At 34.3% G+C, this 22,930-nt stretch overlaps 1 protein-coding gene across 1 annotated transcript in view; it reads left to right on the top strand.

Moving 5' to 3' along the window:
* The window catches only part of Ubr3 (ubiquitin protein ligase E3 component n-recognin 3), a 188,905-nt gene that overhangs the window by 121,463 nt on the left and 44,512 nt on the right, over positions 1-22,930 (top strand). Inside the window, exons 28-32 of the mRNA XM_033756366.1 lie at positions 4,526-4,659; positions 8,539-8,649; positions 12,620-12,820; positions 14,186-14,322; positions 20,568-20,653. Coding sequence (XP_033612257.1) covers positions 4,526-4,659; positions 8,539-8,649; positions 12,620-12,820; positions 14,186-14,322; positions 20,568-20,653 — 669 coding nt within the window. The remainder of the gene's footprint in view (positions 1-4,525; positions 4,660-8,538; positions 8,650-12,619; positions 12,821-14,185; positions 14,323-20,567; positions 20,654-22,930) is intronic.

Below are 22,930 nucleotides of genomic sequence, written 5' to 3'. Positions count from 1 at the left end.
ATTTCTCATGATCCCTTACTGTTTTTAAGAGACCTCTCTTTTCATGGTCACTGACTGCAATCTTATCTTCTATATCTGAGAGTCTATCTTCGCATTCTTTTATTCTGTTGCGTACACTTTCAATGGAGTGTCTAATCTCCTGGATATCTGTTTGATTCTGTTTCATGGATTCCATTTCTTTCCTATGTTGGGTGTTTATTTTTTCCATTTCCTTCTTATGCTGGGCCTTCATGGCTTCTATCATGGTCCTGAGCTCATCTATTTTTTTGTCAGTTTCTGCTCTAGAGTCTCGAATCACGACTTCCATTTTGCTCACTATCTCTGTGGTTATCTGGGAAATTATTTCTGTTTTGAATTTTTCCAGAGCCTGATTGATCTGTTTTGTTACTTCCTGTACTTTGAGTTCAGGGTGTCCTGGTGGTTCACTATCAGCCTTTTCATCCTCATTTGCCCTACTGTTTGCCATTGGTGAACTGGAACTCTGTCCTTGTGTCTTGCTTAAGTGTTTTCTCATTTTAATTTTTGTTGTCGGACTGTCCTTGGTTTAATCTCTGGATTATCACCCAAATCTTCCTGATATAGTTGCGCCCTAGCTTCTGTGTCTCTAACGACCCACAGACATTCTCATCTTCATAACATCAGAGAAAACAGCTCATCAAATCAACGGCAATGCTTTACCCCAACTGATATAAATAGCAACACATTAAGATCAAGCACAACTTGGACACTGACCACCTGTGGTAGTCACTAGTGTATCACCCTTAAATCATTTGAATTAAATTGAAATCAAGAAGCAGTCCCCAACATGTCTGCAGTGAACAAAATTTCAATATAGTGTATTTACCATTTAATGGCTCAGACAGAGCCAGGATGCAAGACCCCTGATCTCAGTTAGCTGAAGGCTGAACCCCCTGACGCTGACTGATCTCTGGCTGCAAGGCCCATATTGAGTTCCCCATCCTTCTGAATGGTTGAACTTCGCAACGTTCTATTACAGGTTTCCCACGCCCTTTCTTTAAAGATGTTCAAAGTTGGGAACTCAGAAAAATACCCTTGACGGCCCCTCTGTCTTTGCAGAGTGGGTCCGAAGACTGGCACAGTCAGGTGGTCTGAGAGTGCGGGGGGGGCGCTTAGGGGGTTCAGGGGTGCACACGCGGCTGCCTCCTGGTGCTTGAGCGATGGCTGCTGGGTTGGGAGCATGTGTGGCTCTCCTTCCCGCTGTGGATCGGGGCCCAGCCTACTTCCTGGCGCTTGAGTGATGGCTGCTCCCCGTGCTTGATCCATGGCGGCTGGGTGGGGAGCAGGTGTGGCTCTCCTTCCCGTGGTGGATCAGGGCCCAGCCTACCTCCTGGCGCTTGAGTGATGTTTCCCAGCTCTCGAGCGAGGGCCGAATACTCTTTTCAATATAGCATCTTTACCATTTAGGATGAGGGCTTAGACAGATTTAGGATGAGAGGAGTGGATAAGTAAAAGAATTCGAGAAGGTTTCAAGTGAAGCCAGGGGACATAGAAGACCATATAATCTTTACAAGGTGGTGGTGGTGGTGGTGGTGATTTCAGAGGCGCAGCTACCTTCCTTGCTGGAGCTGGTGGCGGAGCAGGCAGGGGAGGGTGCAGCTACCCATTCCACTGAAAGCACCCAAGCAGACTGGCAGGATAGGAGATCTCAGAGCTGCCTTCCAAATCTTGCCTTCCTTGCTGGTGCTGGTGGTGCACAGGCCCTGGTTTTATCTTTTTAGTTTGCTCTACCTGAGATTTGGAAGAAAGTGTTTTTTTTTTTTTTTGTTACCGGGGATCGAAGTCAGGTCCTTGTGCTTTCTGGAAGAAAGCATGGAGAGATCTTGTTATATATTTTGTAGTTGTTTTTGTTAAGTGTGGTAATGTATTATCAGTACTAGGTGGCCATTAATGGAATTCAGCTTTCTTGGTAGTTTAGTTGTTCTAAAATCTTTAATATTGTCAGTTTTAATAGTCTAATTATACATTGTATATTAAGGCAACTCCCCTCTTATTTCTTGAGCTGCTGGAAGCAGTTAAATCTTGAAACAGTTTGTGGTATGACTGCAAGTCCATCACTTAAAAAACGATTTTAAAAATTTGAAACACTTGTCTGACTATTTTCTATCTTCTCCCATTCTGAAGTGTTTTGAAGTAGTAATCTTATGCAGTATAGTCCCAATGGTTTTAATCCTTTATCAGCAGAAGTTTTTATGCAGAACTAAATTTGGGAAGGACTACATATTTACATTTTGAAATCAAGTATCTGTGCTCCTGGTTGTCAAAAGTGAAGGCATTCAGATAAAAGCATAAAGGGGTGGGTGCTGGGGAAAATGAGGATGTAAAGAGCAGAGTTTTTGCAAATCATTATTATTATTAGTAGTAGTAGTTTTCTTTTTTTGGGGGGGGGGGTTTGAAATCATTATTATTATTAGTAGTAGTAGTTTTCTTTTTTTTGGGGGGGGGGTTTGACACAAGGTTTTAGTAAGCAGTCCAGGCTGGCTTTGAACGTAGTATAGAGCTCAGGCTGACCTCAGATTTGTGGTAATCATCCTGCCTCCCCCTCCTGAGTGCTGGGATTATAGGTGTTTGCCACCACACCCCTGTATACTATTAAAACTAATCAGATATTAATTCCAACTTGATTGTTACAAAGTGTTGATGTTAGGGGCTGGGGATTTAGCTCAGTGGTTTGGTGGCCTGCCTTGCAAGTGCAAGGACCTGAGTTCAATCCCTGGTACCAAAAAAAAAAAAAAACAAAGTGTTGATGTTAATCATAATACCTAGAGTTTTCTAAACAAAACAAAACAAAAAACAAAAACAAAAAACAAAAATAAGAGAAGGGAATTAAAATGGTATATTAGCAAATTTAATATAAAGAAAGTACTAATGGATGAATTAAAGGAACATATAAAAAACAAATAGCAACAAGATAGAATTAAATATTTTCTCACCAGTAATAACTTGAAAGATAATGCATTAAATTTTCCAGGTAAAAGGCAGAGATTGACAGAATGGGTAAAAGAAGTGATCACAGTATATGCTATCTATAAGAGGTTCACTTTAAATCTAAAGTTATACAAATAGGATGAAAGTGGAAGTATGGAAAGATATTCCATGTAAATTGTAACCAAAAGACAGTTGCTCAAACTAATATGAAATAAAATAGACTTTAGAGTACAATTTACATAAAACAAAGAAGGAATTATATCTTCATAAAGAAGTCAATCCATCAAGAAGCTATAATAGCTATAAATATGTACTAAAAAAACAGCCCCCGAATATTTGGAACAAAAATTGACAGAATTGAAGGTGGAAATAGATAGTTCTGCAATAATATTTGGATATTTCAGTGGACAGATTAGTTAGAAGATTAATAAGAAATCTGAACATTAGAGCAATACTATAAAAAAAACTAGATCTAGTCAAAAGTGATGGCCCATGCCTGTAATCCCCGTTAGAATTAGAGGTGAATACTATGAACAATTTTATGGTAAGAATTATATGACCTAAATGAAATGATTTCCTAGAAACGTGCAAAGTGTCAAAACATTGATACATTTTGCCCTATATTTCTTTTCTCAGTTTTTCATTTTGAAGTTTTATGTGTATAGAAATGTTGAATACCTTACACCTGCAATCACTGGTTGTTGTTGTGTTGCCACATTTATTTTTCTTTTGTGCTCTCAGATACACACACATGCTCAAGAAAATTGTCATCATATTATTTTATATTTGAATATTTCAAAATGTACATATTTTGCAAGACTAAGGATATTCTTTCACATCACCAAAGTGCCATTGTCATACTCAATACATTTAATAACATCTAACATTCTATTTGGCTAATGTGATCAGTAATGCATGGAATGATACACTGAGACTCTACCTGGTTTTTTTTTTTGTTTTTTTTTTTTTGGTACCAGGGACTGAACTCGGGCCCTTGCACTTGGAAGGCAGGCAGCAGAACCACTGAGCTAAATCCCTGGCAAGACTCTACCTGTTTTTAACTTGATGTTTCTTACCTGAATTAATGAATATGTTGTCCATTATTTTTTTCCTCAATTTTCTCACATTTGGCCTTTCTGAACTCCTTCATGTCCTCATGAAACTGTTCCTTAAGTGTTTGAACACTTCCTCGTTCTTTATCATGCACTGTTCTAGGCTCATCTCATACTTTTCCCCAACCCTGAACTCGCCTTGCTCTCCAAGAATATCTGCTTCCTTTTTGTGAGAAATAATATATTTAGGAATGAAGTTTGTTGATGTTAGGAAACCATACATCTGTCTATCCATCATGAGTTCAAACTCATATTTTAATGTTATTTAAAAAAGTAAATTTGACCTATGTGGAGCTTTATTTATTTTGTAGAAGAAAATTAAAATCCCACTCTTTTTAAAAGATCTTTAAAAATACTTGAAAAGTGGAAAGTTTAGTGTAATTTATGATACCTCACCTGACTTTTCTTGGTGAATCTGGTCTCGGTGTTAGTTATTTAATGAGCTTTTATCTCTGTTACTAATGTAGTTTTAGGGCAGTGCCGTGATAATGTTGAGCCCAAAAAGTTGCCAATCACTGAAGAAGAACAGATTTACCCTTGGGACACATGTGCAGCAGTGCATGACGTGAGGCTTTCATTATTACAGCGTTATTTTAAGGATGTAAGTACTCTTTTTTTTTTTTTACTAGTATTTTTGACTGCAAAGTTGATGGTTATTTTCCTCCAGAGTTTTATTTTATATTTTCTTTTAACAGAATGCCATTCTGATTTAAAATCTGGATGTTTACTAGAAAAAAATTAGTATGTTGATGATAATGAAATGGAAATAATTGTTAATAAAAATTTCAAGTAATAAATGTGATATGTTTGTTTTAAATGCTTATTGTGAAGTATATGCAATTCAATTCAGTGGAATAATAAAGATTAGCTCTAAAATCCCTTAGATATGGCATGAATATTTTAGGAAAAATATTTTATTTCAAGATACACAATAAAAATTTATTGTGATACTTTTGAAATACAAAGGAGGATTGGATTTGATTCCTGTCATCTGTGACTTCTTGCAAACTTGTTACTTAGATTCTTCAGCTTTTTGCATCTAAAAGATATGTTACTCAGAAGCGTCTCAAGGCTTGAGAATAAATTTTATCTAGTATCGAGTGGATTATTGAATGAAGTTTCTTTCTTCTGTTGTTGTTTTTTTGAATATACTGTATCTTGAATTAAGTAAATAACACAAAAGCTTAAAATATAGTAAAGCAGTACTTTTACTGAATTATATGAGATGACTGTCTTGAAAGATTTTTAAATAGAATTTCTTTCTTGCCTATAATTCTGCTATATGGAAGAGACTACTAAAGTAGGTGGAAGGTAGAATTCATTCTAAACTGTAACTGACCTAAAGATGAAAAGAGCCAAAGTAAAGTCTAGTCCATAAAACATGGGCCGAGGAAAAGGTTTTTGATGACTTCTGGAGAAGTTTAGGGAGGTATTGTATAGAATAAAAAGAGTTGTAGACCAGAAGAAACAGCTTGAATCTGATTCTGCTGTTTCTGAGGTGTGTGAGCTTGGCCAAATCCCTAAACACTTTAAGACTCAGTTTCCTCATCTGTACAGGATTTAGAGTGATTTTTCTTGCAGAACCCACAATATCAGAATTACTTTAGATCACTTCGGTTGCCTTACAGGCCAGTAGAGATGCAAAGTGATGTTTTTATTTTCAAGGTAGAGTAATCTACTTGGAAGGACTCAGATTAGGCTTTATAAGGTTATTTGGCTTATATAATGGGTTATATAATGTTGATCATGCTTCCATATATTTTTGCAACTTTAAGTGGAAATTGTAGTTACTTTCTAAAAGCGGTGTTTTCTTTACAAAGAAAATTATGACATTAGGCTAAATTCATCATCTGCATACTTTTGCTACCACTTTATTGAGATTTCATTTTTTGGTCTTAGTTCTGGTTTTAATTTTATCATTTTGAATTACTTTAAAGTAAATGGGTCAAGATGAAAGTTAAATCCAGACATTTTTTAATTGAGTCACAGTATAATCCAGAGCTAAGTGTGTAGTAATTGTGAGAGAGGAAGAGATCTAGTATAGGAGAGAAAAGGTTACATATTTTTCCTTCCAGCTGAGGTTAGTCATTAATTTCTAGAAAAAAAAGATTGTTTGTTTTAAATAAAAAGGTTCTGACCTGAACTCTGAGCTGTACTGGACTGTGTTGTGTTTCTATTAGTGATTGTAAGATTTTTATTTCTATATCATTACCTCATGTACTTTCATAATATTTATGTACCTAATGGCATATTCTATAGATTGTATTCCTTTGGAAGCCTAGGACCATTTTCTTTGTTGGGTTTATAGCTTCCTCCAGAGCTGGTACATGCTCTCTGTGTTGTAGATCCTTCCTGGATTTTTTTTACTGAATCACTCTAGGCATAGAACACCAGAGTTTTATAGCTAGGACAGGCTGTATAGAACAAAAAAGAATAGCTATTTGTGGGACTAGTGCTGTTAAACTAGAATTAGATTGTAGGTTTTGCTCTCTTCAGGGGAAATGCATGCTCTTTAACAGAGTTCACATGTAAAATTTTAGTTAGACAGTACATTCACTGTAGAAACTGGAATTTTGGGGAGGTGTGACACTGTAGAGGGAAAGAACCTGAGCTTTGGAATTAGATAGACTTGGATCTCAACTTGGGTGCTATCATTTTCAACTTCTTGACTTTGGTGAAAATTTTATTTTCTTTGAAAATGGGTAACACTACTATTATATAAGATTTTAGTAAATATTGATGATGTGAAGATTCAGTGTGATAAGCACTCAACACAATGGTTTGCAGACCTGTAGTTAAAGGCTCTCTAAAATACTAGCCTCTTATTAGCGAAAGTTTTTCTGCATTTTTAACTCCAGCAGACTAAAATAAGATATCTAACAGTTGTGTAGAAAGTGATTAATATTTTCAGTTTTAAAATCTAACCACTTTTGTTAAAAATAAAGATTCAGAGCCAGGAGTGGTGGCCCAAGTGGGCAGTGGTGGCGCACCCCTGTAATCCCAGCACTTGGGAGGCTGAGGCAGGAGGATCGCTGTGAGTTTGAGCCTAGCCTGGGCTACATAGTGAGTTCCAGGTCAGTCTCAACTACATAGTGAGACCCTGTCTCAAAAAAAAAAAAAAAAAAAAAAAAAAAAAAAAAAGATTCATTACCTTTTTATAGTACAGTGACAGAGAGTAGCTTGCTTATTAACTGGCTAGTAACCATTCTAAAATGGTCTAACATTCAGATTTGCTTCTATTTCAAGCAACTCATCTGTATTTAATTTAGAGATGAGTATTTAATTTATGCTGCTGTACCTCTTTAAATTGAGCAGGCATTTTGTGCTGTGTAATATTTTCAACTTTCACATATTCGTGAAGTCTTGATTTAATACTGGAACTTTTTCCACCATCATTTGGTCATCTTACATAATAGTGTATAAATTTCTCCAATGTAAAATAAAATTTAAATGTTCACTCAGTTTTTTATGCATATAAGAACATGCTTATATTATCACTCTTAAATCTTTCATCATATGCTGTCATTTAATTTAGACCTTGTGCAACTTATTGGTTTGGGGCCTGCTCATCTATGTGTTTTAGACTCTAAAGCGTAAATTCACATTCATGCCCACATGCTGTTTGACAGATGACGTGATAAAAATTACAAGAAAGAACTTGAAAAGTCTAAAGTTTTTTGTAGGTTGAGAGGGAATTTGGCAACTTATATTGTGGTTTGAAGGGAATGGTTGATGGAGAATGACTCTTAGCTCTCTGCTATGGTGACTAAATTGTATTTTTAAAGCAAGAGAAAGATTCATGGAGAAGATGACAAGTTAAGTTTTTGGGAATGATTTTATGTTGTTTGAGAAAAATGAAACTGGAGATTCCTGGTGGCAGCTGAGTAATTAATTGTATCAAACACATAGGCAAGATAACCAGGCTTGTAGGGTAGTTGAAATTACTCATTAAATTCTTTAGGAGAATAGTTCTAATAAGAAAAGAGTAGTACAGAGATTAGGACCTGAGGAGTATACACTTTGAAGGGACAGGTGAAGACAGAACTGTCTTGGAAGAAGGCCAAGAGAAAAAGAGAGGAAGAAAACCGAGAGACGGTAACATTATGGAAGCGAGAGAAAAGTAGGCATTTTAGAAAGGAAATTGTTAATGTCAGATGTTACCCAACAAAACATATAAAACATAGCTGTACCATATAGTATAATATATAGATAAATTATAGTTCATGGGGTGGAGAAAGGCTAGTTCGTAATTATTCTCTTTCATTATGAGCGTAGATATTTGGGCACTAAAACTTCACAGTGTTCTAATTTTAAAGACATTACCTTAAGGTTATGTAGTCAGGTATAATTTCTATGTCAGTATTATAGATACCACATTAGTATAACAACATGAAACCATGCAGAGGTTAATGGGCATACATTTAAATATGTTTATATGTCTTTAAAATTAATTGTCTTTTGTCTTTTTTTTTTTTTAAAGAGTTCTTGTCTTTTGGCAGTATCAATTGGCTGGGAAGGAGGTGTTTATGTACAAACCTGTGGCCACACCTTGCATATAGATTGTCATAAATCTTACATGGTATCATTACGGGTAAGTTGAATGGAAAAATTTTTAAAGGCGTATTTTCTAGGTATTAAATCTTTTTATAGTATATACATCTCAATTCTACTTCTTTGAAAGATTTTCCATTTTGTTAACTCTCTTGAGCACCTGACTTCCATGGCTGCAAATTAGACTTTGCTACTGTGGCTCTGAAATACTTAGCTTTGATATTCTACCATATTACCTTATTATATGATGATTCCTCAAATTCTGTTATTTTTCCCTTCATTAGTATTTTTTTAACCCTTTCACGTTTTCCTAGTGTATTATCTCCTTCCAAACTTTTCTTGTTTTATGCCTATTCCCCTTTTACTACCATTTAATATACTTCCTTCAGTTTTAGACCCAGACAGCTGCCCTACTAAAGAAATCATAAAACTAAGTGAATTGTTATCACAGATTTGTGATTTCCTGTAGTCATGGCTTACACTAGGGTCATGGATTGCAAATATACTTATTAAGTCAATTCTTCTCAACAGCTGTTCCAAACCTTTGCTTCCCCTATCCAAAACTCTTTCCCTAAACTCCAAGATCCCTTTTTGTCAGACTTTGTCTTTTGTTACGTCACCAGGAAAACAGTGTTTCTTTGTCTTACTATCTTAGCTTGCTAAATTGTTTTTTTATAATTCCCCAATAAATAACCTTGTGCCCCAAATCATCCTTTCTTTTCTACTGTTAGAGGACTCTGTTTTTTAGTAAATTCTTCTGTTTATGAAAAACTTTTCTGTCTGTGCTCTAGGATTTCTTTTGCCTCAGCATTTTAGGGATTTTGATCTATCAATATGTAACCTCTTTTTCTTCTATATCTTATTTTGCTATCTCTTCTACCCCTTCTCAGTCCATAAGGATGATCAAATGTGTCCTATTTAGAGTCCTTCTCTTGATCTTGCATACCTCTGTGACTGAAGTCTTCTATTTCTCTTGGGCTCAACTTGGGAAAAACATGTTCTGTAAAAGCAGGTCCACTGTATTCCTAGGTTCCTAACTTGGAAACATTTATCTTTTTTCCTTTCTAGTCTTTAACTTTTACATTCAGTCACCAAAATTCTATTGGTTCTAATTTCTGAATCTCACTTGAGTATATTCTTTGTTATTCCCATTGCTACTTTTGTGTGTATGCTTTCATTTCTCACGTTGGCAATTTTAATTGCTTTCTTGATGATTTCCTTACTTCAAGTCTTAATTTATTCACAACATCAGTCTCCCTACATATGTCATTGGCTTAAAAATTCATTGCTTGCTTCTTTCCAATAGGATAAATTTCACTCTTCTCTTAGTGGCATTCAGGTACTATATGATCTGGGCTTGCTTGTTGCTTTAACTTTTATCAATTCAGCATTAATAAGCTATTTAGTAGTTTTTAAGTGTGTTAGGCATTCTTATACCACTATGTTCAATTATTCTTCAAATATTTGTTTAGTGTCCACAGAATTCTAGATAATATAATAACTATTGGGAATACAGCAGTGAATAAGACATAGATTTTTTTCCTCAAAGAATTTATTCTGTATGTTGTAGACAAACAGTTGCATTGTATGTACTAAATATTATGAGGCCTACACAGGGTCTTAGTGAAATATCTACTAGATGCCAGAACATTTGATAAAGTAACATTTGAGAGACGAAAAATGGGCCTGAAAAAATAACTGGGGCCATTTTGTAAACAGCCTATGGTTTTGTAAAGAATTTGGACTTTGTACAGATACTTTAGTCAAAGCTATTAAAAGCTAAGTAGAAATTTAAAGTGTCCAGAAAGATCACTGTGACAGTTGTATAGAGAGGGGATTCTGGAGGACTAAGAAAGAATGTTGTAATATCATTTAGGAAGTAGGAGATGATGGTGGCTTGGACTTGGTTATGGCAGTGAAATTGGAGAAGAGGTTATGGATCTGAAATATATTTAGGAAATAGACTTTTGGATGTGTGAGAGATTTTTATATATTTCATGAGGGGAAGGAAGGAATCAAAATGAGAGTTGATGGTGATCATTGAATGATTTTTATTTGGAATTACAGTCTCACATTAAGTATTAGACATTTTAGATTATACCACATTGTAGTTGGGTGACTAGTTAAGAAAGCTTAGCAAAGGGAATAGAAAAAATAAAGTGGGCAGAAGAACTGATGGGATTTATTAATTGTGTACTTGTGGTAGGAGAAAGCAAGAAGCTGAAGGACTGCCATGACTGTCTCTCTGAGGTAGGAGATGTACCTTTATGTTCCTACAGTAAATGGGGCAGTGGTGGGGAAGTTACAGACTTGGCAAGTGAAGAAGTGGTTTGGATAGACCACTTTGGAATTTGGTGAGAGATGTTCCCAGGATGTTGAAGAAAGACTGCTAAACAATATTTAAGGTTCAGTTGAAGTGGGAAATAGTTTGTAGAAAGAAGGTATTTCATTTTTATCTAATAGCACTTAGTTTGAGTGCAAAATTGACAAAGGTATAACTTAATTTTTGTAAAGATTTTGTTAGGTATGAATATGTTAGAAGGACATATGGAAGGGAGTGGGAAATACTGCCAAGAGTATTGAAGTGGAGGATCATAGTATGTGGGCAGGAAAAGACAGTCCTGAAAAACTAGGAGAAAAAGAAGGGAATAAGGGGCATGAGTTGGTAGTCAAGATGTAGGATGTTGGAATTGAAAATTTCACATGTGGACGATTTTGGGTTATTATAGGACACGGCTGTAGTCGTGATTATAGGTGCCTAGAGGACTGTGAAGATAAAAGCCACAAGAGCTGGTGAGAGAAGGGGTTGAGGGACTAAGTTGTAAGACTAGTTGTGCTTATATACTGTGGAATTGCATAGGAGGATGACAGGACTTGGAATGATGAGAAAAACTGATCGAGATACCAAAATCTTGAGTGATGAGTGTGGTGACACAATGAAATGGGAGGGAAAGGACAGTATTACTAAATGATGTAAGCCACAGACTAGAGAATGGAGGAGTAATAACCTGAAGCTAGTGCTGGAGATGAGGGATGTGTGAGGCATGTGGAAGGAGATGAGAGGGCTTCTGGGGAAACCTTTGGAAAAAGCCCGGTTTCAATTCAGCAAGCAATAGGTCCCAGCGTTCTTTGGATTAAGACTACAGGCGGACCTATTGCGGAATGTCATTTTGTGACCAGGACCTTTCCTTCACCCTTCTAGTGTACTCTTATGTACCTTAAAAATTTAACTCACAACTCTCTTTTCTGGTATGCCTTCTTTGTTGCATTTGTTACACTATATTTTATTTGTTTAATTTTACTTTAACATTTTTGAATACCATAAGAAGAGAAAAATGTATCTTTAGCTCTTTATGTTGTTATTTAGCACATTTGACACATAGAAGAAGCGAAGTGTTCATAGAATTGGATGTAAGAAGATACATTGTAATACATATTTTTAAAATTAATGACAAGTTAAAGGAAAGAATTCAGTTCTTTTAGTTAATCTTGAGATGCAGGATACAATGAAACAAGCATTGAGTTGTTTACTTACTTGTGTTAAGCAGTTAGCACCTTAAATGACACATCAAACTTTTTTAAAAAAGGTTTAATATACTTTTAAATGCTATCTAGCCTACATCAAAGAACATGAATATATCTCTTCCTAGTTGTCTCTTACGGATTTATTAAAACATGGGTATGGGGGAAGAGGAAAGTGATATATTTTAATGTGGATTGTATTTTTTAAAAATTTAAATCCGCATCTCAGAGTGACTATATCATTGTTTGAGTGTATCATCCTGAAAGCAAAGTGAAATACTTCAGAAATTCTTTGGAGGCAGCACACGTTACATACTTGTATCATGTGAAAAGTGGTTTGGTAAGCTTCAGTCTTTAAATGAGAAATTTGTTTCTTTATGATGTATTTTAGAAATGTCTTTGTATGGTTCATTAGTTCTTATGAAATATGATTTTTGTTTTCTGTAAATATGTGCATCATATGTCTATATGTTTATTTCATCTTTTAGAATGACCAGGTTCTTCAGGGCTTCTCGGTGGACAAAGGAGAATTCACCTGTCCTCTCTGTAGGCAGTTTGCTAACAGTGTTCTTCCTTGTTATCCTGGAAGCAATGTGGAAAATAACCTTTGGCAACGTCTGAATAACAAAAGCATAAAAGATCTCATAAAGGAAGTGGAGGAGCTGCAGGGACGGCCGGGAGCTTTCCCAGTAAGCATCAGTGTAAGGCAGAAATATCCTGGCTAATTCATCTCTGCTTTTCAGCCTTTTATTTCTTTCAGCATCTAAATTCTGTAGACCTCTATACATTGAATAGAAATTGTTTTTAAAAGTTTCTTCTGATTTTGGATGCTTTTTAAAAAAGAAAATAATAGAAGAAACACTTATCAAAGGCTATAAGTCTTAGTTGCTAGGACAAAATACCTTACACCCACAATTTAAAGGCTTAGTTTTAGAAGTTTCAGTCCTTGTGTGGTCATCCGGGGATGCATGGTTGGAGGAGGAGCTGCTCAGGGCCTGACAGACAGGAAGCAGAGAGAGTGAAAGAAGGAGCCGGGGAAGGAGATAAACCCTTATAGACCTTCCTTCCATGACTACCTCTTTGATCAGACCTCATCTCCTTAGCAGCAAGTCAGCAGTAAGCCCCCATAATCTAATCATCTTCCAAAAGCACGCCTATGAGCACATGAGGCTCTTGGGGGACATCTAGATGTAAACTATAACATTCTGCTTTTCTTTAGTGTGAATCGTTGTACTTTTAATGTACATTTTCAGACCATGAAATCTTATAAGTTATGGTTAGGCTCTTGTAAGATGAAATGTTTAAGAGCAAAGCAAAACAAACTGTATGTGTAGACATGTAACTTAGTGATGGGGAAACATTCTGAAAACGGTCAGTAGGTGATTTCATCACTGTGCGAGCATCATAGAGTATACTTAGTTTAAACTAAGATTGTCACTAAGTGCTAAAGTCTTAAGGGACCACCACTGTATATGTGGCCTGTTACTGACTGAAATGTCTTTATGCATTACATGAGTGTACATTTCAATGTAAAGCATAGTGCCATGATTTTTAAAAATACCCTCATTAGTTGTGTAAGTGATAGATTTACACATACACATAAAGAATGCAAACATTGTATACTGAACGTACTAATAAAAAATTTTTAATGTTAAAATTAAAAAATTCACTTTACAATAAAAATGTGTTTAATGTAAGGGACATTGATGTTATCCTTTAAAAATGAACTTAAATGAAAGGGTTTTTTTATAAACAAAAATTTGTTATGAAATATTTTAATGACATCTGTTGGGTTAAAATATAGTATATGATTAATTCATAGCTGGATTTTAATGCTATCAATTATAATGTAGAATTAGAATGAAAGATTATAAGAGAAAGTATTTTTCATTGGTTTTATCTTTGTGCACTAAGTGTACTTATAGTAGATAGTTAATATTACATCCTTTTGACTTTTAGCTTCCTAGTATATTCACATGATAAATATTTTAGTTTAGATTGTTATTAAAGAAATGAATATAAACTTTATATGTATATTTACATTTTTTTAATAGTTGGAAACCAACTTAAGCAAGGAAATGGAATCTGTAATGAAAGATATAAAAAATACAACTCAGAAGAAATATAGAGACTATAGCAAGACTCCAGGCTCACCAGACAATGATTTTCTTTTTATGTACTCTGTTGCGAGGTAGGTATATGCAGTATATACTTTTGTATTTACTTATTTTTGGGTTTACTGTACAGTGAATCTTTCATTACCATTTATTTAAAGAAGGGATATATATTTTTAATATTGGTTGAAATTATGGTCAGTTTTAGAATCTCTCAGGATTATAAATTTGTACTTTTCCTGTATTTCCTGAAGAGTTTTAAAATTTTAATGGAAAATTTAGGTAAGTATTATTTAGCATATAGGACATTTGGGGAAAAGTATATTATTAATATTTTGGGACAGATATGTACCTCAGAGCAGAGGAGTATTATATATGAAGTCCTGTCAAAAAGTCATAATTACTGAGAACTAAAACATTGTAATGTGTTAACACTTTTTAATTTATGGAAGAACAAGAACAGTAAGAAGTAGAACTTGCATTCTTTGTTGGCTTTAACCTACTGAAACATCTAGTAATATCGTGGAAGGTGACAGGTAACCTAGGAAACCAAATAAGGAAGAGGAACAAGAGATCAGGCATGTTCTAAGTTTCTATTTGAAGTAAGTAGGGTCTCAAGAAAACCATTTTTCTGGGTTTCTCATCTTTCAGAGTAGGAAAGAGTAGTCTGAGTAGGTATTCAACATGTCGATTTACATGGGAATTTTAGAGAATTCAATTGAGTGAAAATAGAGAATCAAAAGAAGAAGGGAAGAAGCAAAAGCTTCTGGGTGTTGCAGGCCTCTGGGTAGCTCTGGAAGCAAACTTCATATTTTGTCTGCATGTATTGTGCAGCAAGCTAGTGGTGCAGTAGGATTAAAACTTGGATCTCTTGAATCAGAAACTCAGATCTCTTGAGTCAAAGCTTAGCATTTTTAAAAAAAATTACTGTTCTTTTTCTTTCTTTTTTTCCCCCCTTTTCTGTGTGCAGCTTTTATAGATTATGCACACAGTACATTCTCTCTGCCCTACTCCCTGGAGCCAGAGGATACCAAAAGAGTAAATAGAATCGTGGGAATATGGAACACAACTTAAAAATATTGCAATCAAGTTAGAACTCAAGATAGTCTTTGAAATGAGTATGCAGTGCCAGACAGGGGTTGATCTAAAAGGATCTAATGGATTATGAAGTAACTTACTGCATATTCCTAGACTTTTGTTTTTCCAGAATATGTTGGGGGAAGATAGCCAGTTCCCGTTTTGTTTCTGGAGAGTTAACAGTTATTGCATACTTGTAACAAGATAGATAGTACTTACAGCTGGGGATTTAGCTGAGTGGCACCACTGCTTCTGCCTTGAAAGTGCAAGGTCCCAAGTTCAATCCCCAGTACCCCCCCAAAATATATATATATTACTTACATAAAAATTAAAGTGAATGTAATTTAACATCACTAAAATTCCAGGATTATACAAAGCTTCTGTACAATATTGCAATTATAGTAATGCAGAAGATTGGATTGAATGTAGACCAACTCAGTTATGCATATACATACATACATACATACATATATATATATACACTCACACCCCTACATATATATATATATATATATACATATATGTATATATATATATATATATATACACACACACACATTTATGTTCATGTATTTGTGCCTTTGCATTATTAGAGTTGACCTTTTTAAGAAAATTCTGATTAAATGAAATGATCTATACTTAATAAAATGATAATTTTATTTAAATATGTTTGAAACTTAGATACTTGTTTTGTGCCTTAACTATAAAAAACACACAAGATAAAGCTTGTGATGGTATTGTGAGACTCCTTAGATCAATGTACTTTGATCTTTCTACTTTATAGAGAAGAAGGGATAGATGGCATATGCTTTTTACTATGAGTACCAATTAGAGAAATAGAAAATATACTAACCCCTCTGCTTCTCTGATTCCTAAAGATAAACTCTAAAGCAGCAAGACAATGATTCCAAAACAAACCTGATTATTCATTGGTTGGAATTATCGAAGTAGTTGCAAAGTTGTGAGGTTGCAGTACCCTCTGTTTAAGTTTGACTTGGTCATTACAATGAAAAGAGATGACAGATAAATTGATTAAGAAATGAATAAAACATGAATTTAAAGCAAAGAATGTATGTGGTATCCTAATTAATTAGGATATTTATCTCAAGAGAAGATATAAAATCTTTTTGCTTATCTTATGTCTAACATTAATTTCAGAAATATGATTACAGAAAAAGATGGACATTAAAATTTTAGCAGTATTTCAGTGTTTGAGTAAAATATTTAGCAACAGACTTACTTTGAGTTAATTTTTGAGTTAAACAGCAATTCTTAAAGGTATAATCCATCAAAATTTGCAGATTTATTTGTATTTAGCATTTGTAATTTGAATGGAATAAAATTCTAGTTTTATAGAGCTGCTTTTCTCCCCATAGTATAAGTAAATTGTTTGCTCTCTGAATTTTTGATGTTTGAAAACAAAATATTTATGGTGGGTAACCAGCCTGGAAAGCTGTTTCTTTTAATAAATCTTTGAGATTTCATTTTTTAGAAGGGTAGTACATAGCTCTTTGTTTTTTTACTTTTGTTTACATGGAAAAGCTTTGGAAGATTTTCTAAGGGCAACAAAGAAGAAATTACTGGAATGTCTTTTTTTGGGGGGGTACCAGGGATCAAACTTGGGACCTTGCTCTTGCAAGGCAGGTGGTGGCACCACTGAGCTAAATCTCCTGCCCTGGAATGTCCTTTTAAAATCAAATTAACTTAAAAATTAATCAAGATTATTCAGGTGTTAATGTCTTTTCACAATTTCCATTCTGTTGTAAATATTATTCAAATTGGATTGTGGAAAGTTAATTCTGGGGGAGAAAGCTTTCCTCACTTCAATACCAATTCATTATTTAATTATTGAAGCAAAAAATGACATGAATTTCAGTAATTGATATTCTCAAGGACTTTTGGACCCAAATTATATACAGCCTGGAGATATTGTTGAGGAGTATTTGGCTTGTATTTTGTGAGAAAAATGGAAATGGGAAGGTGGCACATGAGTATATGAGATTTAGATGGATGGGCATCTTTAAATCAAGGGTGGGTACAATACTTAATACATGAATGCACCTAGCTTCACAAATTGGTTGTATTGTAAGTCTAAATTTTTTAGCAAATTATATTCAAAGAAAGGAATGCTTGCTATTCTTTTTAAAAATAAATTCTTCTAAAACCTTCCCCTCCCTTCCCCTTTTGTCCCTCCCTCCTCCTCCTCCCCTTCCCTTCTCCTCCTCCCTGTCTTCTGCTTGGTTTAAGGAATATAAAGCTCATCAAAAGAAAGATAAACCGCAGAGACTGAGTAAAAACTTACACTTGGTTACATGTCAAAACAAGTTGTCATTTCTGTAACTTTTTAAAGCACTTTGCTAGGTACCATTGGTGATTTTAGAAGGTATATATGAAATAGTCCCTGTTTTCCAGAAATTCACAGTTTAGTTGCAGACAGAAAACTTAATAACACTATGTAAAGTGAGATATAACGTTTTTTAAATTGTCATAGAGAAAGTGTTGTAGAACTTCAAAAGAGAAGATAAGCAAAATTGAACTAAAATGTGTGCAAGTGCTTCTTTACTGTCTTAGGAAGTATTTTGGAAGAGGCAGAACTTGAGCTGCAACTTCTGTATAACATAGGCAGTGCTATGGATGAAGGTAGTCTCTCCCCATCTCCAAAACTGAGCATCTTGTTCAACCAGTGTAGTAGTTGTTTAGGCTTTGAACCCAGATCTTTCTGCAGAGCCTTTGCCCTTTCCACTATTTCAGTGTGAGCTTGAGAGAGCAAAAGAGAGATGGGAAGAGGGGAACAAACATTTGTTTTTCAAATTATGGCTCTAAAAAAACAGTACTGAAGGGGAATAGAGAGAAGGCAGATGTTGGCCATGCAAAAAGAAATTGGGAATACGGTTAGAGGTTTTTATGAGGATATGCAGTATATTTAGGTGACCACTATGACAGGCTTTTACCAGTTTTTCCTCATCATTTTTTCAAATATATAGAGATATTTCTTTTTTGTTCCAAAGTAACTTAAGTGTATTTATGTTAGAAAGCATACAAAATAGAATATATACTACTTTTCTTCAAGAATAAAAAGTGTAGAAAAAACTCACTCCCAACATATCTTACTTTTTGCATTATACATTCAGAAAGACAGAAACAGAGTATTGTGTTGTGATTTTCTAGAGTGCGGGGTGCCCAGGCAAGGTAAACCTTGCCTGCAAACCCCTTTACCCTGGGTGACTGAGGCAAGAGGAGTGCAAGTTCCAGCCCAACCAGGACAACTTAGCCCAAAATGAAGGCCCTGGGTTCAATTCCTAGTTCTGTACAAATGCTATAAACAAAAACCAGTCATGGAGGGCTGGGATTTTAGCCCAGGGGCACTATGTCTGCCTGACAAGCCCAAGATCTTGAGTTTGTTTCCTGGTACTAGGAAGAAAAAAATGTGAAAAAAAAAAGCCAGTCATGGGTGACAGACATGGGGCACATGCCCATTTTGTTGTACATGAAGTGAGTACATGTTGATGGATAAGGCCTCTGACACTGATTTTTTAAAATCCTGGATATTATTGCATATTAAAACTTTGGTTAGGTAGGTTTTGTTTTTAATGCAGGAGTGTTGCACTGGAAGAGATCTTTCAAATGTAATCTAAAATAAGTTAAATTTAGTAGTTTTAAGTATCCTCTAAAATGGAATTCCTGTTAACATATTTAGTTTCTCTGAAGTATCATATTTGGTGATTGAATAAACAGAATTGTTCTTATATTTTAGCAAATATGGTGTAATAAAAGTAGGCATTCTGGTTCTGACATTCATTTTTAAGAATTGTTCATGTTTTTGGTTAGTGCCTTTTAACGTACTAACTAGGAAATCTTAGTTTTTATAAGAGAATATAGCCATTAATTTTTTTCTACAGATTAGGCAACAGAAGATTTGTGAAAACAAAATGTATTGATCTCATTTCTATTCCCTTGATGAAGGAACACATGCTGGTCTCCGCTCGCTTTCTGTCCACTAGTATGAAATCCTTGTCCCTGCTTCCTCGCTGGTAGGTTTTTAGAAGTTCAGTGAGCAATGCAAATCGCTGAAGGGTGTTAAATCCCTGGTCACACAGAGACCTTATCAGCAGCAGCCAGATGGAGCTCTGAGCGGGAACCTTAGCAGTGTTAATTGCTTCTCTCCCCCCAAGAGAAAGGATTAAAGCATCCCTTTAGAAACGGGTGGCAATATTCAGATTTAGGAATATTATTTTTAAAATTTGTATTTGTAAATTGATATATGAAAATATTCAAAACATTCTGTATTCAAAATAACAAAAACCAATTTAAGATGTTTTAAGTAAGATAGAGTCTTGAATACACTTGAAAAGAATAAATTTGAAACTTTGCCTTTTTTTTTTAAAGGGGGAGACATCTCATTTTAGTGTCAAATGTGTATCTTTGCTATAAACTAGTTAATTCAGTTTTAATTGTAGAAAAAAAAAGGCTTGTAAATACTGATGAAGTGTAAAGTACAATTTAAATTATAACCCAGAATTTTATTTATTTTGGCACAATTTGTTCTTTTATTGTTTTTAAGTATTTAAATTTCTGCATTAATTTGATTTTATATGTCAATTTACTAATTATTAATATTCTGTAAGTTAATTTCTACAAAATTGCAATTTCAGATTCTATGAGCATACTGATGTCAATAAATGTTGTATTTTAATAAAACTGTAATTTTAGAAGTCCATACATAATAGAGTGCTGTTATTTACATATTTTGTTCATAGCCACCTTGATATTAGTGATTTTGTTTCTTAATATTGATTTCCAGATGCCATCTAAGCTTCAATGAGTGATAACCATTTCTCTGATAGGAAAACTGGTTTGCTCTTGTGATTTGTATGACAGTAACTACTACTCAGTGCCTAACAATGGAGTACAAATTCTTTCATCACATTTCATATGCAGGTTTAGAAGATATGTTGCAGTTTTTTTCCTAAGGCCTAGTTTTTAGTATTTGCTTACAGCTGGGACTTTGCAACAGTGACATGGTGATATGTTCAATTTTTTGCAGGTATATATATGCACATATAAGTAAGGATGAATAAATTATTCTCTTTTCATTTTTAAATATCAGATAAAACATTACTGATATTGCATAAACTTCTTTTAAAATAATAAAGTTGGAAAATTAATTCAGGCATATTAATAAAGCAAACAAAAAAGGATCTTTTCAGCTAAATGACTGAGATAAGTTTTAATGCTTTACTTACAGAACAAATTTGGAACTTGAATTGATTCATAGAGGAGGCAATTTGTGTTCTGGTGGTGCAAGCACAGCTGGAAAAAGGTCTTGTTTAAGTAAGTTAAACAATATTAAATTTAAAAATTCTGTTTATGTTAAATTTTGAAAGCATATGCAGGCAAGGTGGTCTTTTGGTGTTTTTTCAAGATTCTCATTATGTTAATACATGATCAATTTTGATAGTAATAGGCATTTTAAATGGTCACTTTCTCAAGTCCTCCATTCTTTGGTTATCAATTAGTTCTTCATTCCTCACGAGTTTGGTAGCTGATTCCTCCTTGATCCTGCTGAGAGTCTCCTGTGTGAGCTTACACACGTAGCGCGCCACTCCTAATTCCTTGGTCAGAGCTCCAGAGCTTCTCCTTACCCACCAGAAAATGTCGGGCACTTAGAACCATGAGTTTGTCAGATGAGACAAATGCTAGATCATTTATTGTAAGGTAGAAAGTGTTAAATTCTATTGAGGTTATAGATGAAGTTCTAGGAAATTTGGAGGTTTGGGATCATATCTATCTGGTAGAATCAGTGAAGCTTTTGGTGGACATGACATTTGAGTAAGACTTTGAAAGATAAGTGAGATGAGTTTCTGTTGCAAATCCATATCCATACTGATAAGTATTATTAGTTTGACTATCAACAGATGTAGGACCAAGCAGATATAAAAACTGAAGGCATCACTTTTTATTAAAAATATTTTAATTTTAAGGTTATTCTGTTTATTTCTTTGTTGACATGATTTGAGAGTAGATGCGAAACTCCGTAGATTACACTGAAACTTAAAGATTTGCAACATTTTTTTTTGCCATGACACATTCTTAGTGTCTTTTCAAATAGAAATTGTTGAAACCACTGATAAATGTCATTTTGATAATTATTATTACTGGGTTACAGTATAAAATACTTATTTTTAGGTAGGACATCTTTCCATATCTTTACATTTGACTTTCTGCTTTTTCCATAATTTAAATTAGAAGCCCGAGTTCACATCTCAGATATATTCCATGACTTTACAGAAGGATTTAAAACTAAATTTTGGGGCTGGGAATATAGCTTGGTAGGAGAGCATTTGACTAGCATGTGCAGGCCCTCAGGTTCAGTCCCTAGCACCATAGCTAAATTAAATTAAATTTTAGTTAACTTGGACTAGAGAGGCTCAGGTACATGTTTGCTTTGACAGTTTTATTTGGGAGGTTCTGACTGACTTAATTTTTATATAGTTGATGATGTATAGTCACTAAATGAATAGCTTCCACCTGTATGTAGTATTTACAGTGAGCAAATCAGCTCAGTTGTGTACAGACAACATAAAATAGTTTTAATTGCTCCAAGCATGAATTTTTGGTAACTTAGAATTCTACAAAATTATTTTGACATCAATTTCTCCCTTCATAAGACTGCGTAAAGATATTAATGAATAAATGAGGAGTTTTCACAGAATTACTGTTAAATAACCTAGCTTTTTCTTTAACACAGTAAAATTCTAACAAAATATAGAGAAAAAGTTTTCAAATTTACAAATTGTGAATTCTACAGTAGATTGAATCACAGCTTTATTTTTTGGTTACCACATAAAATGTTATCAAAATTGTTAAAGTGTACAGTGTAGAAATTAATATAAAAATTATCTCCTGAGATCAGTGACCTATTTTATTGTTAAAAACTGATTCTGTGGTATTTGAAAGTATTTTCTGTTCTGAAGAGCAAATTACTTTAGTCATATAATATATTTAGATCCCTAGTAAAAGTAATATATTTCATGGAAAAAGCAATAGGTGTGTGCTTAGGAAAATCATTCAATATTTTGGATTTCAGTTTCCTCACCTATAAAATTAATGGCTTATTCTGGATGATCAGTATCCTGAAAAATGTTCACAGTGGCTAGCTCGGTTTGCAGATATGAAACTTTCTGCCTCATCCTCTTCCTTTTAGTTAATTAGCATCGTCATTCAGCATGACAGTTAAATAACTAGACTATATTCTAGTTTAAGACAACCTGTAGTCATGCACCATAGAATGTAACAAAATCTGAAATTTTTTTCTTATGTTAATGCTTTTGATACTCATAAATATGGTTTTAGTTTTTTATATTTTATTTTGCTTTCCATTTTGAATAATGCATGATTGAAAAATCAAGTAGAGGTTGCCCATGAATTAGCATGATAAATGGAATCAGATTTTGAGCTACAAGTTACTTAAAAAGTCACTTAGTCTAAATGTTATCTAGCTTAAACATCCCATACCTACTCTTCTGTTACTCTGCTGGAACATTTTCATTGATAAGCCAGGGACTTGATAAGCCTTTTTTTTTTTGTTTTTTTTTTTTTTGTTTTTGG

This window comes from Fukomys damarensis, unplaced genomic scaffold, assembly GCF_012274545.1.
Source record: "Fukomys damarensis isolate Sample0158 unplaced genomic scaffold, DMR_v1.0_HiC HiC_scaffold_26, whole genome shotgun sequence".
NCBI classification, from domain to species: Eukaryota; Metazoa; Chordata; class Mammalia; order Rodentia; family Bathyergidae; genus Fukomys; species Fukomys damarensis.
This window is presented reverse-complemented; position numbering and strand designations above follow the sequence as displayed.